This window comes from Petaurus breviceps, unplaced genomic scaffold, assembly GCF_028583685.1.
Source record: "Petaurus breviceps papuanus isolate PSGF00001 unplaced genomic scaffold, PetGlider_PUasm1.0 688, whole genome shotgun sequence".
NCBI lineage: Eukaryota > Metazoa > Chordata > Mammalia > Diprotodontia > Petauridae > Petaurus > Petaurus breviceps.
In genome coordinates, this window is record NW_027186457.1 from 17,718,558 (window position 1) to 17,744,649 (window position 26,092).

Sequence of the window (26,092 nt, forward strand, 5' to 3'; positions counted from 1 at the left end):
ATCTATCATCATCATCTATCTATCTCTATTTCTATATCTCTCTATCTCTCTATCTATCTCTCTATCTATCTATCTCTCTATCTATCTATCTATCTATCTATCCCCTAGAGAACCTACAGCATAGAATCTGGTCCATAGCTGACAACAGGTATATATTGAATGAGTTAATATTGCCAAATGCAGGAGACAAATATAAAAGTGCCTGTCTCCATTGCTGGCCCCTTTTCCTCCTACTCCCCAATGGTGATGTCCCCAAAGTACCAACTTTCATGTTTCTGCTTCCATCTCTAACATCTCAGTCTCTTGGCTTCACCTGTGCTGAAGTTCTCTACCCAAACTCCACTCCTCACTTTGATTCACATTCTAGGCAAATATGTCCATCTATCTGTGCTAACACTTCTACTTGGCTATTCTTTGGTCAATTAAGAGTCAACACATCTCAAACAATCACAATAATAACAGCTCACATTTATATACTTTTATGTTTGTAAAGCACTTTACATGTGTTGTTTATTTCTTTTGATCCTCATAACCCTTTAAGAAAGGAGTTATTATCATCCTCATTTTACTGATGAGTAAACTGAAGTTAAGATAAATAAAAATGACATGCTCAGGGTCAGCTGGTTAAGCATCTGACGTAGAACTTGAACTCAGGTCTTCCTGACTCCAAATCTAAAACTCTATCCACTTAGTCTTCTCCCTTGAAACTAACTTTCTTTCCTAGCCTTTCAATCTGGAAACCTTGGATCCATCAGTCAATCAGTTGTGAATTCATTAAGGGCCTAGTATGGGTCAGGTGTTGTGCTAGGCCTGAGGAAGAAAAAGAAAGGCAAAAACAAGGAGTCTGTTTTCAAGTAGTATCTCACATTCTAACAAGACAGACAACATGAAAACACACAATATGTACAATATAAATCTAGAAATGCAATCATGGGGGAGACCGGGAATGCCTTCCTATAGTAGGTGGAGTTTTATTTGAATCTTGAAAGAAGTGAGGAGTAACAGCATTCTAGGTATAAGGGATAGCCAGTGAAAAGTCAGAGAGCTGATCTTAACTGTCCCTTGTTCCTTACCTCCTATAATTAATTTTGCCAAGTCCTGTCATTGCTTCCCACAAAATATCTTAATAACATGGAAAAACAAGGTATATATTTATCCAGTGTATGCATACTTAATACACCTTAAAGTGAATGAACTAAGGATTGAGTAGATTCACTACCTGAGACAGGTATTCCAGACCAGGTGGGCAGTTGGGGAGCGGAGGTGGTCCTGGCATCCATGGTATCTGGAGAGGTGGATTTGGATTCATATTGATGCCAGGCTGATACACAACTGGATGGCCAGCACTTTGATACATGGGAAAGCCACCAGGCTGATTCAAACCTGGAAAACCTACAGGACCGGGGCCTGCATAGCCTGCAATGGGATAACTGACTGGTACAGGAGGTCCTGAGTATAGAATAATTAGAGTTTTAAAGAAAAAAAATTAAAGCAATTTTAAAGATGAACTCTATTCAATTTTCAAAATGATTAAGGCAATGGAACTCTATTATGACGCAAGCTATTTTTAGTGTTAGAAGGGAACTAGATCAACATGTCTCCCACCCTTACTAGTCAGAGATTATTCATCTTTCTAGCACTCCTACTATCATAATGTTGTACACATCAAGACTTATTAGCATTCATTAACTAAATGAATTAATAAAATAATATGCAGATGTTTCTATTTTAGATCTCTTTATGGGTCTATTCAACTTTGAGAGAATCAGTTACATAGAGAAACAGATGTAGCAGAAAATAACATTGGGCTTGGAATTAAAGAGCCCTAGTTCAAATCCTGCCTTTCATATTTACTACAAGTGTGGTCTTGGGAAAGTCACTTATACACTCTGAACCTCAGTTCTTCGCTGAAAAATGAGGAGAATTGAATGTGATGATCCCTAAGGTTTATTCCAGTTCTAAGATTACATGAAATACCCAAGTACGAAAATAATATATCGTGTAAATATTTTATTTAACACTACTTGAAATCCTAGTTGTGAAAATAAAAAGCAACCACTATTTATTGTCATTATATTATCAAATATTGTTACATAAGCTATGAAAATTAAGTGTTCTGGAGTAAATGGCTAATATCTTAAAGGATACCAAAGGCTTAAAAGTGAATATTTACTTGGGGTTCCAAATTACCATTCTTTGCATAGTCATTATGTTGGTTGTTTTTGCTTAATCCCTTTCTTTCTTACAAGCAGGGATTTAATGCTGGTAGAATATATTGGGGAAACAACTGCAATGTGATCACCAAAGGGTTTCCATACTTTTCCCTCAAAAATTGTTCCTTAGTTTCTGAAATTCAGACTACTTCATTTGGGTTAAGAGCTACGTCATTTTCTGCTTAGCTACTAGTAACAAAACAGATTCCCACACTCCTCAAAAAAATACTAAGGACATCATTGCATTTCATGAGTCACCAATGGGTGGATGCCTTGTATACTGTATATAGGTAATTAAAAAAAATTATAAAATTTATCTCTGCATACTCCCATCTGCATATCACTGGAAACTGTGAGAAAAGGGTGCTGTAAACCTTAAAGAGCTATACAAATCTGAGTTCTTGTTATTATGCTTGTACATTTGTAGACACATTTTTACAAGACCAGCCTGGTAACCTTCATTTGGTCACTCCTAGACCACTATATTATATGGATGGCTAGAGGTTAAAATCATGAATCATGCAGTGCAGAGAGTCCATCTCTCCTTGATGTATAACTAAATTTCAATAAAGTATGTTTTACTACTCATTTACTACTATTTTATTTATGAATTATTAGTATTTTCAACTTTAAATATGTTACTAATTAGCTTTCATTCCCAAGCATGATCTCTAATATATTTTGGGTAACAACAACATGTAAACATATCTCTAGGCCTGGAATTCTGCTTAATGGAAAATTATAATCACAGAAATTATTAATTTTTAATGAAAACATATATTCCAAAAGGTGTCAACTTTGGAATCACAGATAAATGCCAATTTGTACCACTAGATGGCGAACATAGTGAATCTTTTTTTTCCTCTAATGAAATCTCAGACAGTTGGATATTCACTAGACAGTAAATTCATGTTTTTAATGGAATTCTTTACAGATTTTTCTAAGCTGGAAGAACTACAGTTTAGATATACATTTCTCTAAAGGGAAATTATTTTAAATAAAAAGAATGTCTCAATTGACAATTCTAAAAGTTTTATACAGAATAAATCAGCAGTTTATAGCATTTTTTTTAGTCTAATTTTATATTGGCAATGTATGTGATATATAAAATTCAGGAATTCACCAAAAAGGAGCATAAAATTGAAATGATAATCCCAGGAGCAGCAGCTCCATCTATTGACATATACAATAATTTATAGCTTAATATAAATGTCTAAATACTGGAAATTACTGTAGCTGTTTAGATAATGAGAAGGAAATGAATGCCCCACCCTGCACTGTTTCATTGCTAATCTAACCCTCGCAGCTGCTTTCATACATTTCCTTCTTTGCTGCCTGTTATTAAGAATAATGTGCATTTATAGTGTGCTTTAAGTTTTGCAAAGTACTTTCCCACACAACAACCCTGCAAATTTGTCAGTGTATGTAATATCTGTCCCTATTTTTTATGTAATAAGAAGCTGAGTCTCTGAGAAACTGACTGTTGACATAGCTAGATGTCCTGCTCCAAGTTCAGAGCCCTTTTTAATACACCTAAGAGAAAAATTGAATTTTGAGTTAGACCAATACTCTACTCTAGAAGTAAGGAAAAAGGGGAGCTGGGGTGGGATGGAGCTAGCAGAGAGTGTGGGGATAAGTATTCTCTTGGTTGGGTATAAGTTGAGAGTTATGACAGGTAGCTGAGGATCAAACTTGGAGGCAGCCTGGAAAGGAGGGTTATGATCATTGCCTGAGTATGGCATAAGGAAAAGCATGTGTGAAAACATTATTTCTTTCAAAGCACAGTGCAATGGTTCAGAAATCTCCTAGTCTACTGACTTGAGACTAGAGCTAAGACAATTAGCTCTGCACCATTACCCTAGGACTTCTCTTGTTTTCCTAGTGTCAAATTTGGGAATGTTGTACCTTTTTTTTTGGCATTGTAATGCCTTGGACATTGTCCAGTAAAGCCTATAGACCTCTAATCCATAATTTTTAACCATATAAGATGTTTTAAATGTTTAAAATATATAGCATTACAAAGGAAATCAGTTATATTGAAATATAGTTGTCAATTTTTAAAATCAATTGAATTTGTTAAGAACCTCTGAAGTGAGCCTATAGCTCTAAACATTCAAATCTAAAAATTAAAATAATGCACTATCAGGTAACATTTATATAGTGCTTGAAGGTTTACAAAGTGCTTATTAAATATTATCTCATTTGGTCCTCACAACAACTCTCTAAATAGCTGCTATTAGTAACATCCCCATTTAACAGGTAAGGAAAATGAGAAAGACAGAGATTAAGTGACTTGAGTGGGGTCACAATGATAGTAATTGTCTGAGATTAGATTTGTGCTCCAGTTTTCCAAATTCCAGGCAAGCCAGTCCCTTTGCTATGCCACAAAGTTCCCTCTAGTTATCTCCTTCTGTTCTCTACTTTTTATATTAATGCTGTGACCTTTTATATTGTGATAAACTGTGTAAGGTACTGGTCTAATTCTCATTTTTGCCCAATAGATTTTGAGTTTTCCCAACAATTCTTATCAAATAAGAGGTACTTCCACCAGATTATTTTATTCTTTAGACAGTATATGTAAAAAAAAAAAAAGATATTATGCCCAGATCAGCACAATTTATTAACCATGGCCAACAATACATTGACAAAGCCAACTGTGATGTGGAAAAATGTGTCTCCCTGAAACCTTGACCTTGAATCCTAAAACTGAGACAAGGGAAGAAAAAAAAAATGTTGCACTTCTGAAGACTGAACACACCTGGTAGATAATGAGAAGAATAGTTAGGAGGGGCCCCAGGTCTTGGATTTTGTGATTTTTCTGTATCATCTGTAGGTGCTGTAGGACCTGTGGGGGCTAGAAAAAAATACAACGTAAAAAAGAATGTTATTATATTTTTAGAACATTTGGGGACTTTTTAGTCTAAAATTCTAGAAAAAAATCATTTACAGCATACTGTGATATATTTAACTCAAGAGAAATATTTCGTGGGATAGAATCAAACATAAACTACTCATTTTAAATATTTTTAAATTTCTGTTTCCAAAACAAAAAACAAATTAAGATAGAGAATTGAGTAACTCTATGAATTGTATCAACACAATGAAACTGTATCTTGGCTAGACTTACACGAAGTTTTGATTTATTACAACAAGCTAAGAGTTTATGCACTATTGCATACAGATTAATCTCTTCCAAATGGCAGCAATAATTTTGTTATGCTTTATATGAGGATCAAATAAATAGATAACACTCAGAGCAGTTACTGGGGGGAGGGAGGCAGCTGATATATTGCCTTAGGGTGTTAAAATTTAGAGTACTCATAATGCTTTGGCTCTGTGATCAACAAAAACAATGGAGCTTAGGGCCTAATTAGCAAGAATAATTCATTAAAACAGGAGGTTTCTAGAAGGAAATCTTTCCCAAGATTTCCCTCTATTCTCCCTAACTGAATTACTTCAGGTATCAAAATTGCTAATTAGATCTCTGTAAACACTTATCATATCGAAGCAAATGTGTTTTCAAGAATAGGTGTTTTTATTAGTATCATGAGTTTTCATTCAATGACACAGATTGTGATCCCTCCATATTTTAGGAGACACCCAGCATGAGCTGCATGCTCACCAATCATCTTTGGTGGCCAACCATCTTGATGAGAAAGTTTAAAAATTGGGTTTGTCCAGTCTAATCCAATACAAGAAGCATTTTTTTTAATAATGCCTATTAGGTGCAAAACAGCAGGGATACAGCCCTCAAAAATGACTAGAAGCCAAACTATAGTAAAAATGAAATGTAACAGAACAATATCAATTTTACTGTAATTCACAGAAATACAGAAATGTTTCAATTTGTATGTTTGTGTATACATCTGTGAGTAGTTTTGTATGTATACATTCACTAGATACACTTATCTATTCATTTTAAGTTTTCATATGTTTTGTTCTTACATTATAAATATTTACAGATTTTAGTTCACGAGATCTCTCTTGTAACAAAGTAAAACAATTAAGTAAAACTACCAATTTGACTTGAATCTGAAAATATATGGGTGCACTTGAGCACAAACTGACTCACCTTGCATTTTTAGGAGTTATAACCAATTCTGAAAGAAAAAAAAACATTTCTATTTAATGCCCTGAGAAACACTTCTAAGAATTCCATATAACAAATCACTCATAAGTTTTTTTTACATTCCATCGTAAAAAGAAATCCCAACATGACCAATTAAAATCAATGTCCATCAATTCAGTGTTTTCTTTTATGAATATTTGTTTTTATCTTTGAATATCTCCAGCAATATTTCCACAGCAGCTAGCATTTGGAGTTCAAAAGTCTAAATCAGTCATGAGATGACATGATTCAATTCTAAGTTAACCAAAATAGTCCAGTAAATGTGCTCTCCCTTCAGTAAGAGAAACTCTGAATTATCTCAAAAAAAACCCCAAAACATTCTATTCTCATAGATTGCTACTGATCATTAGAATTAGTATAATGCATCTACATATCTATATGTATATATACTCATATTATGAATTAATATTTACATTAAAATATAATAGAATTAGATTACTCCTACACATTAGACTATATATTATTAAACCACATTAACATTAGCCCACATTTATATTAGAATTGTTTTAGTCCATATATATGAGAAGTAATTGGTCCTCAAATGAATATTATATCTCTGTTGACTACAGAAAAACTGTTCACCTTTATTTACTTAATTTCTTTCCCCACAACTGTAATTTCATTGCTATTAAGAATTTCTGGTGAGGAAATTCACTAAAGAAGACTAGCAACTCTTCTTTTACTACAATTTATAATAATACAGGGGAGGCTAGGTGGAGCAGTGCATACAGCACCAGTCCTGGAGTCAGGAGGACCTGAGTTCAATCTGACCTCAAACATTTAACACTTACTAGCTGTGTGACATTGGGCAAGTCACTTAACCCCAATTGCCCAGCCTCCACCCCCCAAAAAAAATTTATGGTAATATAGAGTTGCCTGGGGAAGGGAGAGTTAATTCATTTACCTATAGCCATAAAGTCAGTATGTATGGGAAACCCATTTTGAACATAAACTTTCCTAACTTCTTGGCTGTTCCTCTATCCACTATGCCATGCTAACTCTCATTGGTCATCTTAGTACAATCCAATGTAAACTAGTCTAATCTAATAATTTCTTTAAATTATTAACAGTATAGAAACATAGGGCAAAGATCACAAGGCAACATGTATGTATGTATGTGTATATATATATATATACATATATATGTGTGTGTGTGTGTGTGTGTGTGGTGTGTGTATTTCAGGGGGAAGACAGAGAGACAGAGACAGAGAGAGACGGAGACAGAGAGACACCGAGACAGAGAGAGAAAGACAGAGAGAGAGAGAATGAAAGGCAACATGGTTAGGGGTACCCCTCACTAAGAAGAAATCATTCCATAGACAAATTCCTTTGTATATAACACTCATAGACATAAACAGTACTACAGTGCCAGGTGGTATAATCAGAAAACACTGGAATTAGAAAATCTTGCTCAAATCTGTGTGACCTTTAGCAAATGACTTATCCCTGGGCCTCAGTTTCCTCCCTGTTAAGATGAGTGGGTTAAACTACCTAACTTCTGAGGTCACTTCCAGCTCTAATCCATAATCTTTTGACTTGTATTGAAGACACACTTTATAAAATACAGATGACAATTCAGTTGTTCAATGATATTCAATAAGGTCTGTGAAAATGACAAGGGAAGATTCTAGATTATTTCAGAGACTATATGTGTAATGGGAATGCAAATTTGGAAGATCTTCCCTGCCCCTAGGCTAAAGTGCACCAGAAGCCTGGGGAGGGAGGCTTGTTTTTCAGTAGATACTTTTTGATTGGCCAGTGGGTCAATAAGGTTGTTACATTCTCTGAGCCAGGAGAAGGCTATATAAGCCCTGATGTGTAGCTTTGTTTTGGGACTCACTTTGAGAAGTGTTCTGTGATTTGATCTGAATTCTGGGAAGCCGGTGTTGAGAGTTCCCCCAGCTTTGAAAAACCCAGATGTGGAAACCCAGATGTTGACTGGGTATGGATGTAATGGTTGGACAGTTTGGAAATCTGTCTACTTGATCTGTTTCTGTCTTGATAATTCTGCCTGTATGCTTTGAAGTTCAGGGTGCTGACCTTTTTCCCCTGAACAAGGTAAACGATATATGTCTGACTGATTAAAGTAAGCTTGTTAACCCATTTTGAGTTGCTTTCCTTTAACAAAGCAGATCCAAGAACCTGTGTGAGCAGCAAACCCTGAGGACGTGCTTGGGGTGCTTGCTGCTACAATATGCAAGGCTGAAATTAAAATCATCCATAAACTGACATGTTAAAAGTCTAATCAATTAATAATAAATCACAACTAATGAATAAAATAATTCTTTAAATACTTTTAAACTCCTTTCCTCATAATGACCCTGTTGGGGAATTCAAGAAGATGAGTAAAGAAGAAGTAAATCCTTCCAAAACTTAGATTCCTCATTTGCAAAATGTGAATCCCAGAAACTGTGAAATCATGTGGTTTATCTATGATGATACAGAACTGGGATTCTAAGAGAAGCCTTCTTTTGGATTTCAAATTCAATATCCCTTTGATTACACTAGCTTTTGCCAGATACTATGCAACAACTGAACCTGTCATCAATCACATTTTATATAACTCTCTAATAACAATAAAATCTCATTTTAATACATTGATATTTTAAGATTTACATTTTTTCCTCAAAATAAACCTGTACTTATTAATATCTCCATTTTACAGATGAAGAAACTAATTGTGCTTAGAAGATTGAGTAGTTTGCCCAAGATAAATGACTAAATAAATGAATGAATGAATAAATGAATGAACAAACAAATAAATGAAATGAAACGAAGCAGCAGAATTCATGGTGAGGTCCCATGATTCCAATTTGGTCACACTTTTCACTACATCACACTGACTATTCTGATAAAAGTTCACACCTTTCTTATATAGAGGGAGTGTGTCCCCCTCCCCCCAGTTCCCTCCAAACCACCACCACAAACACCTCAGATGATCAATATAAGGTCATGAGGTAGATTTCAACATTTAAATAAGGATATCTATTTATGAGATGTGAAGGTTTTTATTGGGTTAACAAAGGAATATCTGAGTGGCTAACACAATGGTTCCCATTTTTTGGTTTGTGGTGATGATCTAAGAGGTCCATGATAAAATTCTTCACTAGTCACCTAAAGTAGTCAACAATTACCTAATTGTTACAGATAAAATTTTTCCCTGTGACAACAAATGTGTGTGCTTGATACATTTAGTTTGTCTCTAAAGCATTTCAAAAACTTTATGATAATGTACACAATGTGTAGTGTTGACATCAAACTTGGATTGTTTTTGTCTAATCTCAACATATCCTTGCAGTTTTTCAATCTATCATCAACTTGTTTCCAAACCACAGGAGGACATCTGAGCATAAGACAATTCACAAAGGATGGTCAGTGCATTCATTTGCCCTTATTTGTCTTCTGTACATTGAGGTAGTATAGTTCACATATTCCCTTCTGTCACCCTGAAATCATACCTCTATACCTCATTAACTGTGTAACTGTGTGATCAAGATAATTAAGAACTTTTGCATTCTTGCAGTGCTGATGAAAGACTGTTTGAAAATCTCACTTGTTGAGCATAAGAGAAAACCATCTTTAAACCATCATAGACAACCACAAATATTCTACAAAAATAAAATTTATAAGGGGACAGCTAGGTGGCAGCTAGGTGGTGCAGTGAAGCAGTGAACAGAGCACCGGCCCTAGAGTCAGGAGGACCTGAGTTCAAATCCGGTCTCAGACACTTAACACAAAAACTAGCCATGTGACCTTGGGCAAGTCACTTAACCCCAATTGCCCTCCAAAAAACAATAACAATAATAATAATGATAAAATTTATATTGCCTCTCCTTTCAGTCATAAAAACCGTTTTACTTACTGTACTTTTGCTAATATTCTTCTATCTCCTTGATTTTCAAATGAGACGGTTAGAAACACTGGTCAGTCATTTATTTAGGGTTTTTGAGAATACTGTTGGGGTGCCAGTGGTACAAGGGGAAGAAGAAATATCTAAAGATATTTTTTTCTTGAGGAGGTCATATTTTGCAATACAAGCAATTGAATGTTAAGAATATTAATCTTTTTTTTTTTTTACAATGCTTCTCATTAGCTGGTAGAAAAGTAAGTACATTTTGTGATACTTAGGTATTCATCTTCATCAGTTGGTAAGGTGGATTTTTTTAAACCACTAAAAATTTTTCTCTCTCAACAAGGGAACTTGGAAAATTCTCCTAACAATGTTCCCTATGTATTTGTGTTAGTAAATATTTTCACTTTATTTTTGTCTTAAGTTAAAATGCTGAAAGAAATTATTTGGAACCTGATTTAAAACTGTGTATTTCTGATGTTGAGTAAAATATTGATAACCTTTGTTAAATAAAAAGGTGTAAGATCAAAATTAAGTTAAAATAAGATTACTATATCATGTTAAACACCTTCTAAACAGTAATTTATTTTAAGATGGTATTTATATCCAATGAAATTTGAAAAAAAAAGAAATATACTATGCAGTTTAATAGATATATAGTGAACATGAGGTCCTGCTGGATTATTTCTTTTAATTCTTAAAGAATGCTCCAATACAATATTTATAATTTTATATTTAAAATTTTCATAACTATAAGCAAAATAAAATGTTATATTTTCTAATTTTAGTGAAAAAATATAAATTTTATTTGTAGCTTTTTGAGTAGTATTATCACTTAGTTATTATAAATATTTAATAAAGAAATATAAACATATTGTATACTATATCAATTTTCTCTGGGGATTCACACGCACTTTTGGTTTTTAAGTGGTTCAAAAGGGTTCACAGAACCAAACCAAAACCAAACATTGTGAACCACTAGGCTTACCAAACAAGTTAACCATGCCTCACAACAAGGGCATGGAGGGGCTTAAAATAGTTCAAGGACTTTGAAAAATAAGCCAGTCCAGGGGTGAGTCCCCTCTAGTTAGAGGGTGAGAAGAGCTCTAGTTGGGATGATTCTAGATTCAAGCTCCTGAAAGGCAATTGCTCTGGGTCAAAAGTGAGGAGTTTGAAAACTTATTATCTTTTTCCCCCTTCTCCAAAAATGTCCCTGGAGATACTGGACTAGTAGGAAGCAAAACATCCCTTCTGGAATAGAATGAGATCCTTTGAGAACAAACACGGAAAAATACAGATAAATACAGATAAGCACAGATCCAGAAGGATTGCATTTTCTCTCATGCTTTTCTAAGATGAGATGATTTCTATCACTTCCTGCAGATGTTCATCATTTGTAATATTCTGCACAATATTGATGCCCTGTTTTTCCCCCTCTTCATTGCCCATAGATAGGGTCACCTGCAGTTCTCCTTTGCCAGAAATAATATCATTCCCTCAGTTACAATCATCTAACAACACCAGAAGTAGAATGGTGTTTAAAAAAAACAACAACAGGGAAAAGCTTGGAAAGTGCTGTGTGACCTTCTAAATGCAACCAAGACTGTTTTCTTCCTCCTACTTAATTTTATACCCAGCCAACTATGGACCTTCGGTATCTGTCTAAGATACACGTACTGAGAAAACAGTTCAAAGGGGTTCATAGAATTACATGACTTAGAGCTAGAAGAGACATGACAGATCATTCCATTTTACAGAGAAGGAAAATAAAGGGGTGATAGGAACTCTCCAAGGTTACAGAGCAAGTACACACCAGAACTGGGATTCAGGCTCACATTTTCTGACTCTACATCCAAAGTTCTTTACATATCACCCAGCTTCCTCTTCCTTTTCCTCAGCTTCACCAAGGCAGTGACATGCTTTAATTCATGATTTTTATTTTCAGATATCTGAGTTTATAATATCGCAATGCTATTTCTATTGCCCACATTTTTTTCCCCTGATCTCTGCAGGGTCAAGAATGCCATGCAAAAATATGATTGGAAAAGTTTGCTGCAGATCCATGGTTATTAAGACTGACTTGTAAATCTTTATACCCTGTTTTTCAAGTTAATCAATCAAGCACTTATTAAGTGCCTACTACATACCAGACTCTAGTACAGTCTAGCCCAAAGGCCTTCTATGTAGTCATCCATCTCTTTACTGCCTAGAGAATGGACAATAAAAAAAGGAGAACTTAAGTATCACTTCACATCTGGGCTTCAGTTTCCTCATCTGTAAAATGAGGAATTTGGATTAAATGACTTCTATCCATTCCATTTCTAAGTTTATGAGCTATAAAGAGGAATGTCCATTCTTCTCCCCCACTACCATCACTTCCTTCCTTTGTCTCTTCATTATTGATTCAGCATTTTCACATTTCACTATTTCTGAAGACCTCTATATCCCATCCTCTAAAGATGCTCTTCTCAAAGTTGGGAAAATGCTTGTGAATTGACTATATCCATTACTGATTGTAATGGTAATGTAATTTGAATTTGAAGATCCTTTTGTATTGGCAAGGGTAACAGGTACTTAGCACTTAGTAATTAATCAAGCCTCCGTTAAAGAAACAGAAGGTATGAACCTCTGTTTCTGACATAACAGGAAGAGGTTGAAACAGGAAATGGCTGAAACAGGGAAGAGCTGATGCCTCCTGTGTGTATATAAGGAGAAGCCCCTTCTGGGTCAGACAGATCTTTTTGAGGGCCAGTATCTGGAGGCTAAGGAAGAGGGGCCCAGGATGGAGAGAATGATTTTGATTTTGAAAACCTGGATGGAGTGATGTTGATTCTGAGAGCCAGCTGAAGCTTCTGCTGAGGAAATGCCAATTTCTTCTGGGAGCTGCCAAAGACTTTTAAGGGCCAGCTTTAGCTGCTGAGGATTTCCAAGGGCCAAATGGAGCTGCCAAAGACTAAGGAAGCATGACTGTGGTGTCAGTACTTTGTCTGCTGGTGGCTTTGTTAAGCCTTGACTTCCTGGGAGCAGAGACTATGAATGATTTAAGGTGGACTTCACACTGTGAACTTCAATGTAGAGCATGACCTTTATGGAGAGCTGGGCAAGGAACTGGGAACTGTCTGCCTTTGAAGCCAGGTGACTGGTGGATTCAGGTAGGAGCTGCCTGCCTTGAGCCAAGATGAAAAGACCTTTCCATGGGTACTGAGTAGTGATGAAATTATGCTTTACTTGTGACTGAGGGATGGATGGCTTGTGTATTTCCCAATACCCCTTAAGAGACTACTGAATAGTGACTGATGACTGAGTAGTGACTAATGATTGAATAGCAATTGATGAATAAATAAGTGACTAATTTGCAACTTAGTGTGGCCCATGAGTGGAGGACTTTGACCTTTTGTACTTTATGATTGAATGATTAAGTTATTAAGTGATTGTCTAAATGATTGTACTTTGTTCAAAACTATGTGACCACTGTGGTGAAAAATATGTGGCCAGTTTAGTAATAAGTTGTTGTGAATTCTGTATTTCAATTTTCTGTGATAAGCTGTAATATAGTGAATGCTGTACCTTGATTTTCTGTGAATGTTTTGCTCTGATTTGTTATTGAGTAAATAGAGTGTCCACTCTACTCTGTAATCAGAACCTTGAAAAGCTGTTTACTGTAGTAGTCCTCTGGGAAACTGCTTGTACTTAGTTTTACATTGAGATGCTCCTTTCTTTTCAAATTGGATATATGTCTGGCATGAAAGGAAAGGTCAGTTATCTTCAATGCCATGGTTCTCTTTTGGAAGTGATTGGGAAATCCCAAATTATTAAAAATGTCAAGAAAATGTTTAGTTAAATTCAACCAACTGCACAATACTGAAATCTGCCTGGGCTATGTAATATTTTGGTTAATCACATCTTTTAAAACAGTAGAAGGGGCTAAGAAACCAAGGAAGTAGAGGGAAGGCAGGAAAGTTCCTTAGGGCAAAGCCTGCTTAATTAGTGATTTTTATTTATGCTTCAATTTTTCATTGGTCATCACTCAAGTTTATGAGATGCAAATTCAGACCTGAATTCTTCTTGGCATAAAAGATAATTATTAATTGCCACTAATTAGTTATAATCAATATTGGCAATTTGCTTTTCTAGAAGTACTGGATAAAGGACTGACTTTGAGATCAGAAAGTCCTGTTTCTAAACAAGTTTTGGCTATACACAGATGGAAAAATCATAACACCTCTAAGAAACTTTTTAAGAAACATGCTGAGACTATTAAACACTATAAATTACAGATTTGGTGTGATCTGAATTGGTAAAGAATATTTATTCATCAAGAGGATGAAATCATAGGTTGGGGTGCGGGAGGCAATAAGTATAAAACCTCTAACCAATTCATTGAAGAATACAGGGTCATTTTACTGATATTTTTTATCACTACTTTGGCCTGTACAGAAAAACCAAAACCTTGAGGGATCTTAGTTACTCAACCTATAGATTTTGCTTCAGAAGCATAGGACAATGTCACTGTTTAAATGAGAATGAACTCAAAAAGGCAATTCTTGCCCACCAGAAGCCCAAATCCGAGCAGCTAAACAACTGTAGACAGAACACTGGGCATAGAGTTAGTAAGACCTAGTTTCAAAACCTGCCTCAAACACTAATTTGCTGTGTAATGCTGTGTAAGTAATTTAATCTCTCTGGATTTAATTTCCCCAGATACTAAATAAAGGTGTTGGCCTAGATGACCTCGAAGGCACCTTTAAGCCCTAAATCAGACATTTCAAACTTTTCTGTCTCATGGATCCTTGTGGTAGCCTGGTGAAGTCTAAAGACCCAGTCTAAGATAGTCTGTTGCCTACATTCATAATTGAAGGAAATGTTAAATGTCAGTGCAAATAAAGACTCCCTCTCCCCTGCTCCATGTAAATTTATGGACTCTTTGAAATTTATCCATAGGCCCTAAATTAGGAATTAGCATTCTAAATCTATAATCCCACACCCCGTGCTTTAGTTCTGTTTCTGAAAGGTGCCAAAGCACTTCTCAATGATACTGTTATATAGCGTGGTAGAATGGATAGAGCGCTGGCCCTGGAGCCAGAGCCAATCCTGCTAGTGATGCAGAGAAGTTATATAGAGACTGGCCTGACCACCTCCATACTTCAAATAATGAGGTATGTTTATGGTGCACAGTGTGACATTCACTTGAGGCCCAGAGGTATTAATAGTAAAATGCTTATAGCCCTCTAATAATTGTGAAGTACTTTCCGTAAGCTATCTTTTTGATCTTCACAACAACCCTGTGATGTAGGTGCCAATATTATTCTAATTTATAGGTGAGGAAACTAAAGTCAAGATTAGCTCCTCAAGGGCATTCCAGCAAGGACAAAAAGGGCAAAACAAATAAAAATAAAGTACAAATTTCAAATCTTTCTATTATTACTCTTTCTCTCCAAAGTTTTATATGAAAATCTACATTTTTAAAGATAGAAACAGTAAGTTGACAAGCCAGGAAAAATGTTAAGTATATTTCAATTAAACAAACATATATCAGACATCTGGTCCACAGATTAATATTGACCTTTTTTTTGTGAGATGGAGCCCTTTGGAGGTCTGCTGAAGCTGTTGGACTTGGGGTGGGGACCCTGTAGCCTTGAGGTCACATGTGACCCTCTAGGTCTTTGAATGTGGACCTTTAACTGAATCTAAACTCCCCAAGACAAATCCCTTTAATAAAAGAATCTGTTGAAATAGCTCAATAGAAAGACAAGACACACAAATTTAGAGAATACATGTTTACATGAACTATTTTTGCTCGAGCTGTGTTAGAATACTCCAAGTTCATATTGGTCTAATCAGTCACAGTCAGACACACTGAAACTTGATTGTAGCATAGTGCTGTCATTCTGGTCCTCTTTGAGAATGAAGGACAACAACCAACCAAGACCTTTATCAGAATAAGGTTTTTAAATATATATATATATTGTTTGTTTGTTTTTGCCAATTGGGCAAATTGGGATTAAGTAACTTGCCCAAGGTTACAAAGCTAGTTTTTTTGTGTGTGTGGGTGTTAAGTGTCTGAGGCCAGAACCAAACTCCCGACTCTGGGCCGGCGCTTTACTCACTGAGTCACCTAGCCGCCCCTTAAATATATATTTTAAATGTATAAGGATCAAAAGGGAAGCTGATTATATTGAAATATTGTTATCAAAATATTCTTTGGTAATTCAAGAACTCCAAGTTAAGAACTTTTAAAATACAGAATTTTCCAAACTGGAATGTGCCCCAAAGGGGAAGTGATATGAGAGATTTTGAAAGGAGGAGCATCATAGAACATAAAGTAAGGGCCAAAATCATTACATAATTTTGAGTCCAATTCCTCATGAGTTCACTCCCTTTTCCCAACAAAAACAAATTTCAAATTAGTGTCAACAAAAGTGAGATTAACATGGAACATTAACTCTCATTGCTCTCAGAGGAGGCCTTGGTTACTAAGTGGGAGGCCCAGAAAAAAAAAGGGAAGGAGACCTTTCTTTAGAAGAAGGGGCAGGTGCTTATGCTAGTAGTATCAAGATGTTTTCCACCTCTCTCAACTTGCAGCAGCTAGGGTAGGAATTAATGCTATTTCTTATGGACAAGGAAGCCAAAGATGCTTCAGGGCACTGAGGTGCCACTGATTTTTAAATCCATTCAGTCTTCTCCCTTTTTACTAAAATAGTAGGCCTCCATACTTTTGTGCATTATATATGCTTCTCCCTCAGGGCAGAAGAAGAGATCCTGAAGTGATATTCAATGGCCAGTAACACACTGGCAACCTTCCACTAGGAGCATGGTGAGGACCCTCCATCTTTTCCCTACCCTTGGTCCCACCATGCCTATATGAAGTTTTAAAGATTTAGAGGGCCATCTGCCACCTCTTAAACTTGGGGGGGGGGAGCAGCATGGTATACAATACAAGCAGTGCTGGACTTAGGAGACCCTGGTTCTTATCCTGCATCAGATGCTTACTATCTGTGTGGCCTTGGGCAAATTATTTAATTTCTCTGGGATTCTGTCTTTTCACATGAAATGAAGGACCTTGAGTAGACAAATTTGAAGGTTTTCTCCATGTCTAATTCTATGTTTTTGTGACAGTGAAAGTTGTACAGTGATTACATCATTTCATGTTACTATATATTTATATACATATACATACACATAAGATTTGTGTTGTAAAAATATAATAAATTATTAAATTTATCTAAATCAGTATGGACTAAGAAAATTATCCACATGTTGTTTTACAAAATGTGGGGTTTTTTTTGTAAATGAGGAGCATCACAGCATGAAATTTAGAAATAATTTCTTCAGTATGTGTAAGATTCTCTGTCAGGCATTATTAAGGATATAAAAACAACATTGTCCCCAATCTCAACCAATTTATAAACTAGTAAATGGCTAGTCATGGAGCAAGAGCAAGGCATTATAGAAACTATAATAATTTTGTGATATTTTCAGTTCTGTTAATATTGAGAATATTTTTGACTTGGTGACAAAAATTCTATTACAACACAATGGAGATAATATAAAGTAAAATGAATGTCTTGGAATGTGATTGATTATTAGTAACATCTATTTTTAACTTATTTTCAAAAATACAAAAAGTTGAGGCTGGATGTCCATATATTTCTTGAAATAAAATTACCAATTCATGTGCCATTTCATTTAATGTGGAAGCTGCAAAATCTGGTGTGATCTTGATAGTATCTCTTCACTATTTGAATTGTTTCATTCTGGCTGCTTGACATATTTTCTCTCTGATCCGGGAGCTCTGAAATTTGGCTATAAGCTCTGAAATTTGGCTATAATATGCCTGAGAGTTTTCATTTAGGGATCTCTTTTAGGAGGTGACCAGCAGATTCTTTCAATTTCCATTCTACCTTATGAATCTAAGATAATGGTGCAATTTTCCTTGGTAATTTCTTCAAATATGATGTCTAGGGTCTTTCTTTTATCACGGCTTCCAAATAGTACGATAATTCTTAATTTATCTCTCTATGATCTATATTCCAGTCAGTTACTTTTTCAATGAGAAACATGATGCTTTGTTTTATTTTTTCATTGTCTTAACTTTATTTGGTCAATTCTAATTTTTAAGGAGTTCTTTTCTTCAGTGGAATTTTGTGCCTCCTTTACCATTAGGCCATCCTGTTTTAATTAGGTGTTATTTTCTTGAATATTTTTGTACCTTTTGTTTTATAACCAAGCTATTAATTCTCTTTTATTTTTTTGCATCACACTCCCTTTTTCCTCAATTTTTCTTCTATTACTCATTTCTTTTTATAAATCCTCTAGGAATTCTTGCTGGGCTTGGGTCCAATTAAGCATTTACTTTTGAGGATTTTTTTTTTTGGTATTTTTTTTACATTATTATCTTCTTCTAAGTTTATGTGTTTGCCTTCCCTGCCACCCTACCAGCTTTTTAAGGTCAAATTCTTTTTGTTATTGTTGTTTCCTCATTTTTTCAACTTATTTCTCAACTATGAACTTTATGTTAAAGGCTGGATCTGCCGACCTTGGGAGGCACTGTCCCAGGCTGTAGACTTTTTCATGTTGTTTTCAGAGTTAGTTCTGGGGGTCTACAAGTTTTTAGTGCTTCCAAGGTGGTGCAATCTAGGGAGAGGTGTGGTCACAGTTCTCCTGGTCTGCGCTCTTGTCTTTACCCAGAAAGGGTCCCTGGGTCTCCTGTAGGAACAAGCATAGAGCTCTTCTTTCTACTGGAAATGCAACTACGATGCCTGCTCCCTTTGAGTCACCTCTAACATCGAACTGTGAGCCAGAACTGCATATGGGAAATAGAATGCCAATCAATGATGGCTCTATGCAATGCTAGCAAAGGGTCCTTTGTGATCTTTTCTGACCAGCTGTCCAAGATGCTTACTGGCTCTGAGCTGACAGCTCCAGAAGCTGTTGCTGCCCTTGCATGTAGGGGGTCCAGACAGGCCTCCACTCCTGCGTCACAAATTTCTTCTGCCAAAGTCTTAAGTTTTCTTCTGTCAGAAAAATGTCTCATCCTGACATTTTGTTTTGCCACACCAAAATTTGGTTTGAGTCATAATTTTTAATTGTTTTGAGGCAAATATTGAGAGATTTAGCTGGGTTGCATCTAATCCAATGTATTTTGTCCTCTTTCTAAAATGAATTTTTAAAAACATATATAAATCATGCAGAGTCAGTCTAAATGAAGGAGGCAATTAAATGCCTCAGTGGAGAGAGCACTGGGGCAGGAGTCAGGAAGAGCTGCACAATGGGTTATAGATAGAGGGGTCCCTTCATTGGAAATCTTCAAACATAGGCTTGATACTTACTTGTTAGGGATGGCATCAAAGGAATTGTGATTTAGGAATAGGTTGGAAAATATTACTTCTGATGTCCTTTCCAGGCCTTGAAGTTTTAGGGTGGGGAAAGAGTAAAGCAAGCTAAAAAAGTCAGTTATGGGCCTGCTGACTTTGAGAGAAAAGTGGGAAACACAGGTTCAAATATTTTAAAGGCAGATGGGCACCCAAATCACAAGCTCACAAAGATACTAGAGCTGGAGATGATGGGGGACTCATCTATATAAAAGTAGAATCTGAAGTGAACGAGATCCAATACAGAGAGTAGAGAAAAAGAAGAGAAGGGGGCCAAGGGTAGACCCTGGTCTACATATACAGTAAATCAATGAAGAATATCAAGAGCCAACAAAGGGCATCAAAGAGGAATGGCTGGAGAATTAGGCAAATCACAAGAATGTGGGTATCTTTGTAGCTCCAGGGGAAGCAAAAAGAATACCCAGTAGCAAGGAGGGATCAAGTGTGTCAGAAGCTATAGAGACCTCATAGAATATGAGAACTAATGAGGTCTACTCAATGTGGTTGATCAAGAGTTTATTAGAACGAGTGGCTAGGTGGCACAGTGAATAGAGCACCGGCCCTGGAGTCAGAAGGACCTGAGTTCAAATCCAGCCTCAGACACTTAACACAAAACTAGCCTTGTGACCTTGGGCAAGTCACTTAAGCCCAATTGCCCTATGTTCCCCCTCCCAAAAAAAGAATTTATTAGAAACCCTGAAAGAACACTGGGGGATAGAAAACATATTGCAAAAAAGTTGATGAAAACTAAGCAAAGATATCAAGTATAAAAGAATTTTTCAAAAGAGTTCAGAGGTGAAAGTAAGAAATGAGATGAAATAGATGGAAATTAGGTAATAAAGGAAAGAATTCTTAGGATTGGGGTAATAACAGTATGCTTGTAAGCAAAAAGAAAGAGGGAGTGAGAGAGGGAGAAGGACAGGGGTTAGAGAGAGACAAAGAGACAGACAGAGGCAGAGAGAGAGAGAGACACAGAGAGAGAGAGAGAGAGAGAGACAGAGAAAGAGAGAGGGAAAGAGAGAGAGAAAGAGACAGAGAGAGAAAGAGAGGGAGAGGGAGGGAGGGAGAGAGAGATGAAGACAGAGAGATGGGGAGAGAGAGAGAGATGGAAACAGACAGAGAGAAAGAAGGAGACAGAGACAGAGAGACAGGGAGAGATGGAGACAGACACAGATACAGAGAGAGACAAAGAGAAAGAGAACCTGACTGCTAGAGTAAGACCCCCAAAATGGGAAGGGAAGGGAATCAATCATTCAAAGATTAGTTTTGGTGAGGAACAGAAATATTTCTTCTGTGGATAGAAGGGAAAAGGAAATAGAAAGTAATGATGCTGAGAAGTTTCAGGAAATGAGTAAGGAGGACTATCTCCCTTTGTTTCCACCTGAAATAATTAGAACTCATGCACTGATGAACTAAGGGAGGATCAGACCCATAAAGCTTCATAAAGGCCAAAGCATCTAAATACTGGATTGTGATCAGGAGATCTGTTATGGAATGATAGGCATGAATGTGAGTCTAGGAAAAAAAAATCAAAAGTTGAGAGCTCAGTTCAAATGGAAGGAATAGATGAAATATAACTGCCATTTGCCAAGAGAGATGCAGAACCCAAGAAATAAAAAACTAGGTACCTCTACATCCACTGCATCTTTTATAAATGGCCTACAAAGAGATACCATTCAAGCCGGTAAAAAGTTGTTACCAGTGATGAAAGACAATTACTAGATGATTAAGGTACGGGATAAAAATCCTTAGTCACAGGCAAGCCAAGGTTAACGCTCGCTACTTTGTCCCTGTAGAGCTAAGGTCAGAATAGGACAAAAGTAAGAGTGACTTAATGCTGAAATATTAAACACTCTTAAACACTGTTCCCAAGCATGTGGAGTCAAGCTGCATGTACAGATAAGTTCCATAGACTTGCTTAAATCATATTATATGGAGGTATAGGGCCAGTAAGGTTATTATAATCCTCAAGTGTCTCCTTAACAGTACCAGAAAAAATAAAGTCCATTAAGATACCCATACTGTTGATGATGGGAAAAAAAATTGTATTTCTCATTTTCCTGTCTTTTTTTTCTTAATAAAATGTCATGGTTTTATCTATATCTAACCTAGACGGGGGGGGGGGGGAGATAATTATACAAAATACAATGTTCAGTAAAGGTGAGAAGAGGTAACAACGGGAAAGATGAAAAATGAGGATCTCTGGGAGATTTTCAGCTGAGAATAGAGTGAGATAATAATCTAAGAGAAATTGGGGTCATTTCATCTTGACTCAGTTTCCTCATCTCAAAGATTAGAGGGATGGACCAGATGGCCTCTGCAGCCTTTGCCACTTTTAGGTCTGTGACCCTAAGCCTCAGGAGGTGGTAGGTTTCTCTATCCTGGAAATCTCTGAAAAAAGGCTGCAAAGAGACCACCTCCCACATTTCACCAAACTCACTCTTTGAGAAACGATGTGTGCTGCTGTTTTGGGGGAGAGTCACAGATACATTTAACTCATTCATCTTGTAAATCTGATATGTGACACTGTTTCTGGGCCTTGAGCTGGATAAGGGGCAAAAAGACATTAATTAGTATATGATGGTGTCTTTGGGGCACCTAGGTGGTATAGAGGGTAAAGTGCTGGGCCTGGAGTCAGGAAGAGGAAAGTTCAAATCTGGCCTCATACACTTTCTAGCTATGTGACCCTGGGCAAATTACTTCACCCTGTTTGCCTCAGTTTTCTCATCTGTAAAATGAGCTGGTGAAGCAAATGGCAAACAATTCCAGTCAGTATCTTTGCCAAAAAAAAAAACCACGAATGGGTTCACAAAGTATCAGACACAACTGAAATGAAACAATAACAAACATACCTGAAGCATCCGGGGCCCAGGGAGGTTAAGGGATTTGCCCAAAGTTAAAGATGTATTAAGTGTCAGATGTAGGATGTGAACCCAGCACCTCTGACTTGAGGGTTAATGTTTCATCCACTTTACCATGCTTGAGGACAGATAATATATAGAAGCATATATAAGAACAGTCATTTCAGTCATGTCCAATTCTTCCTGACTCCATTTGGGGATTTCTTGGCAAAGGTACTGAAGGAGGTTCCCATTTCCTTCTCCACCTCATTTTACAAGTGAGGAAACTGAGGCAGAGTTAGGTGACTTGCCCAGGGTCACTCAGCTAGTAAGTATCTAAGGCCAGATTTGAATGAAGGAAGATGAGTCTTCCTGAATTCAGGGCCAATGTCTCTTTCCACTGCCTGCCCTCCTCATCTATAAAATGAAGGATTGTCTAAGTGAACTCTAGGGTCCCATCCAACTCCAGGGCTCTGATGTCTGTTCTCAACTTGGTACTACTTGCCTACACAGTTAATGAAATACACACAGAGTTTGTTTTCCCCATATATCAAGTTTTTAATATTTTTAATAATAACTTTAATATTTCCCACATATATTAAGAATAAGTTAGACTGAGGCAACTGATCTCTCTTTTTTAATCTTTGTATCTTATATCAACGGCATGAAACTTCAAGATGACTATTCAGTTTAGTTAGGGACTTAATGTGAGGCTGAAACAGCAATGTTAAAATGAAGACTGAACCATTGTCTCTGGCCTGCTTTCTATCATTCCCTAACAAAATGAGTTCAACAACCCTCTAAAGCAAGAAGAATAGCATGTAGATATGTAAGGAATTCTTTCCAGGGAAAATATGACAAGAGAAAAATCCTGTTTTAGGGATTTTTCCTTATCTTTTTGGATGCTTTGATTCAAACCCTTTGTAAGAAATCCTTTTTTTGGAGTTTGGTACAACTTACAGACTCCTCAGAATAATGCTGTTTAAATGCATAAAGTGCAAAGGATTAACAGGAAGCCTATTATATTAAAATGTAGTCATCAAAATTGAAAAAAAATGTAGACCCCAGATTGAGAACCCCTAATTTAGACACTCAGAAGTGTTTACTTGCCTCACCTGCACAAACACAAACAAACTAAAGAACTATGAAGTTAAAATGCAGGGAAAGATGTGGAAGTCAGCTCACAGGCAACACTTTAATTAAGCATAGATTTCAATATACCATTAAGATACTATGACAATTTTCCTGTCAGTGAGAAAAAAAATGATTTCTCTGGATCACAAATGAGAAGAGAAGGATGTTGTTTGTGTAATATTAGAGTTACTAGGAGTCAAATATAATATCTGGAAGATTTCCAGACTGTAGCTAGTGTGACCACGTGATAAGTTCCCTCTACTAAGAACTGAAAGGAATGGGATGGGTGTGGTCACTTAATACAATTTGCCAAGGACAGTTAGCTACCATATTGGGAAAAAAAAGAAAACAAAATACATTCTCGCAAAAGCTAGTTTGGGAATTTTAAAAAGTAAAAAGATGGGAGGGGGCAGTGGTATTACTGTGGACTCTTTTGAGTTTAATGGGTATGGGAAAAAATTATTTTTGTCAGTTCACATACAAAATATGTCATTAACAGACTATAATGAATAGCATGCTGATAAATGCTAGAAAAAAAGTATGTCGGGACTTCTGGTGCTACAAAGGCAGAATGAGGAAGGAACATTCTGAAGCCTCTCAAGTTCTTCTCCAAACAACTAGAAAACTGTCTCAGAATGAACCTAGGAGCACAGAAGCAGTTTTCCAGCCAGAAGGAAAGTTCTATCTCACTAGGGTGGGAAGGGAACAATGCCCAAGAGAAGCAGCAGCAACAGCCAGCTTCAGAGCATGGGACAAGCCCCCAGCAATGCTCCATACCGTGTTTCCCCGATAATAAGACACTGTCTTATTATTATTTTTTGGACAGAAAGACACTAGAGGGCCTATTTTCAGGGGAGGGCTTATTTTAATGAACATTGACAGCAATTTTAATAAACAGGTAAATGTGAACAAAAAAATGTACCTTTATTCAATAAGCAAATCACTGGGGAAGAACAGGATGACACGCTCACTGCTGCAGCTCTGATTGGATGCAGCTCGGAGCTCAGTGTGCATTTCACGGGGGGGAGGGGGGAGAAAAGGGGGGGACAGTGCATACAGAGGGTACCGTAATGTAGCGTGTAGTGCAGGGGATCACCTTCACTACAGTAGCAATCTCAATAGGGCTTATTTTCGGGGGAGGGCTTATTTTAGAGGAATCTTACACAGTAAGGGGAGGGCTTATTTTCGGGATAGGTCTTATTATCAGGGAAACACGGGTAGATGTCCTGCCCCCTGCAAGCCAGCAGCCCCCTGTGCGACTAGTCTGCACACTCAGCAAGACCCCATTCCAGCAGCCCCAACCCCAGCACAAACTACAAGGACCTGATTCCATTGCTGACCCATACTAAAGTTTCATCCTGGGTATGCTCAACAGCAAGACCTCACACCTGAGGCTGCCAACAGATAGACCCTGTTTCCATAACAACCCAGCAGTAAGGCTCTACCCCTGGGAAAGACCAGAAACAAGATCCCTCCTCCAGGGCCAGCCACCAGAAAGTCTTAGTTGTCATAACAATCCAGCAGCAAGGCAGGACCCTTGGAGCAGATCAGTAGCTAAGCCCCACACTCGGGGAGGCCAACAAGGCCACCAATACTCCACCGGTATTACAGACCAGAAGGGTAACCAAGCCTACAGTGAAAGCAAGCAGCTAAGCCCTAAACTCAGTGAAATCCAACAGTAAGAGCCTGAGCCCTAGCTCAAAACCTCTGGGGGCAATTCAGGACATAAAAGCACCAACTCACAAAAAGAGGCAGGAAAATAAGTTTAAACACAAAGAGTGTGACGATACAAAGTTATTATAGTGACAGGGAGGATCCAGGTGTATACTTAGAAGAAGATATGGGTGCCGAAATGGCTGCATGCGAAGCCTGTAAGAAAAATGGAATTTGGTCTCAAGCCCCAAAGAACTCTTGGGAGAACTTAAAAACGATTTAAAAAAGCAAATTAGAGAAGTAAAAAAAATTGGAAAAGAAAAGACAGTGATGTAAGAGAATCATGAAAAAAGAGTCAACAGCATGGGAAAAGATATGCAAAAATTTACCGAGAAAAATATTTCCTAAAAAAAGAATTGCTGAAACAGAAATGAAGGACAAATGCTAGTGAAGAAAATAAGTCTTTAAAAATTAGAACTGAGGGGGTGGCTGGTGGCACAGCAAATAGAGCACTGGCCCTGGAGTCAGGAGAATCTGAGTTCAAATCTGACCTCAGACACTCAACACAAAAACTAGCTGTGTGACCTTGGGCAAGTCACTTAACCTTTCCCCCTCCAAAAATTAAAAAAAAAATTAGAACTGAGCAAGTAAAATTTAATGCCTCTATAGGATATCAAGATACAATACAATGAAAATTTTTAAAAGTAAAAAAAAAGAAAAGAATGTGAAATTTCTCATTTTAAAAACAACTCAGAGAAAATAGATCCAGGAGAGATAAAATAACAATTATTGGACTACGTAAAAAACATAAAACTATCACTCTTTGAAGATGATATGATGTTGTACTTAGAAATATACTGGACCATGAACTATAAAACTACTTGAAATTATTTACAATTTTG

At 36.8% G+C, this 26,092-nt stretch overlaps 1 protein-coding gene across 3 annotated transcripts in view; it reads right to left on the bottom strand.

Annotated features, from left to right (window-relative positions):
* PLSCR4 (phospholipid scramblase 4) overlaps positions 1–26,092 on the bottom strand; it is a 50,648-nt gene that overhangs the window by 20,458 nt on the left and 4,098 nt on the right. For 2 of the 3 annotated variants that reach the window (XM_069104707.1, XM_069104706.1), the window contains exons 2-4: positions 6,286–6,313; positions 4,972–5,067; positions 1,220–1,449 (exon numbers count right to left, since the gene is read on the bottom strand). In XM_069104707.1, the coding sequence (XP_068960808.1) occupies positions 1,220–1,449; positions 4,972–5,067; positions 6,286–6,292 (333 nt within the window). In that variant the 5' untranslated portion in view covers positions 6,293–6,313. The remainder of the gene's footprint in view (positions 1–1,219; positions 1,450–4,971; positions 5,068–6,285; positions 6,314–26,092) is intronic. The other variant, XM_069104708.1, reaches the window with a different exon arrangement.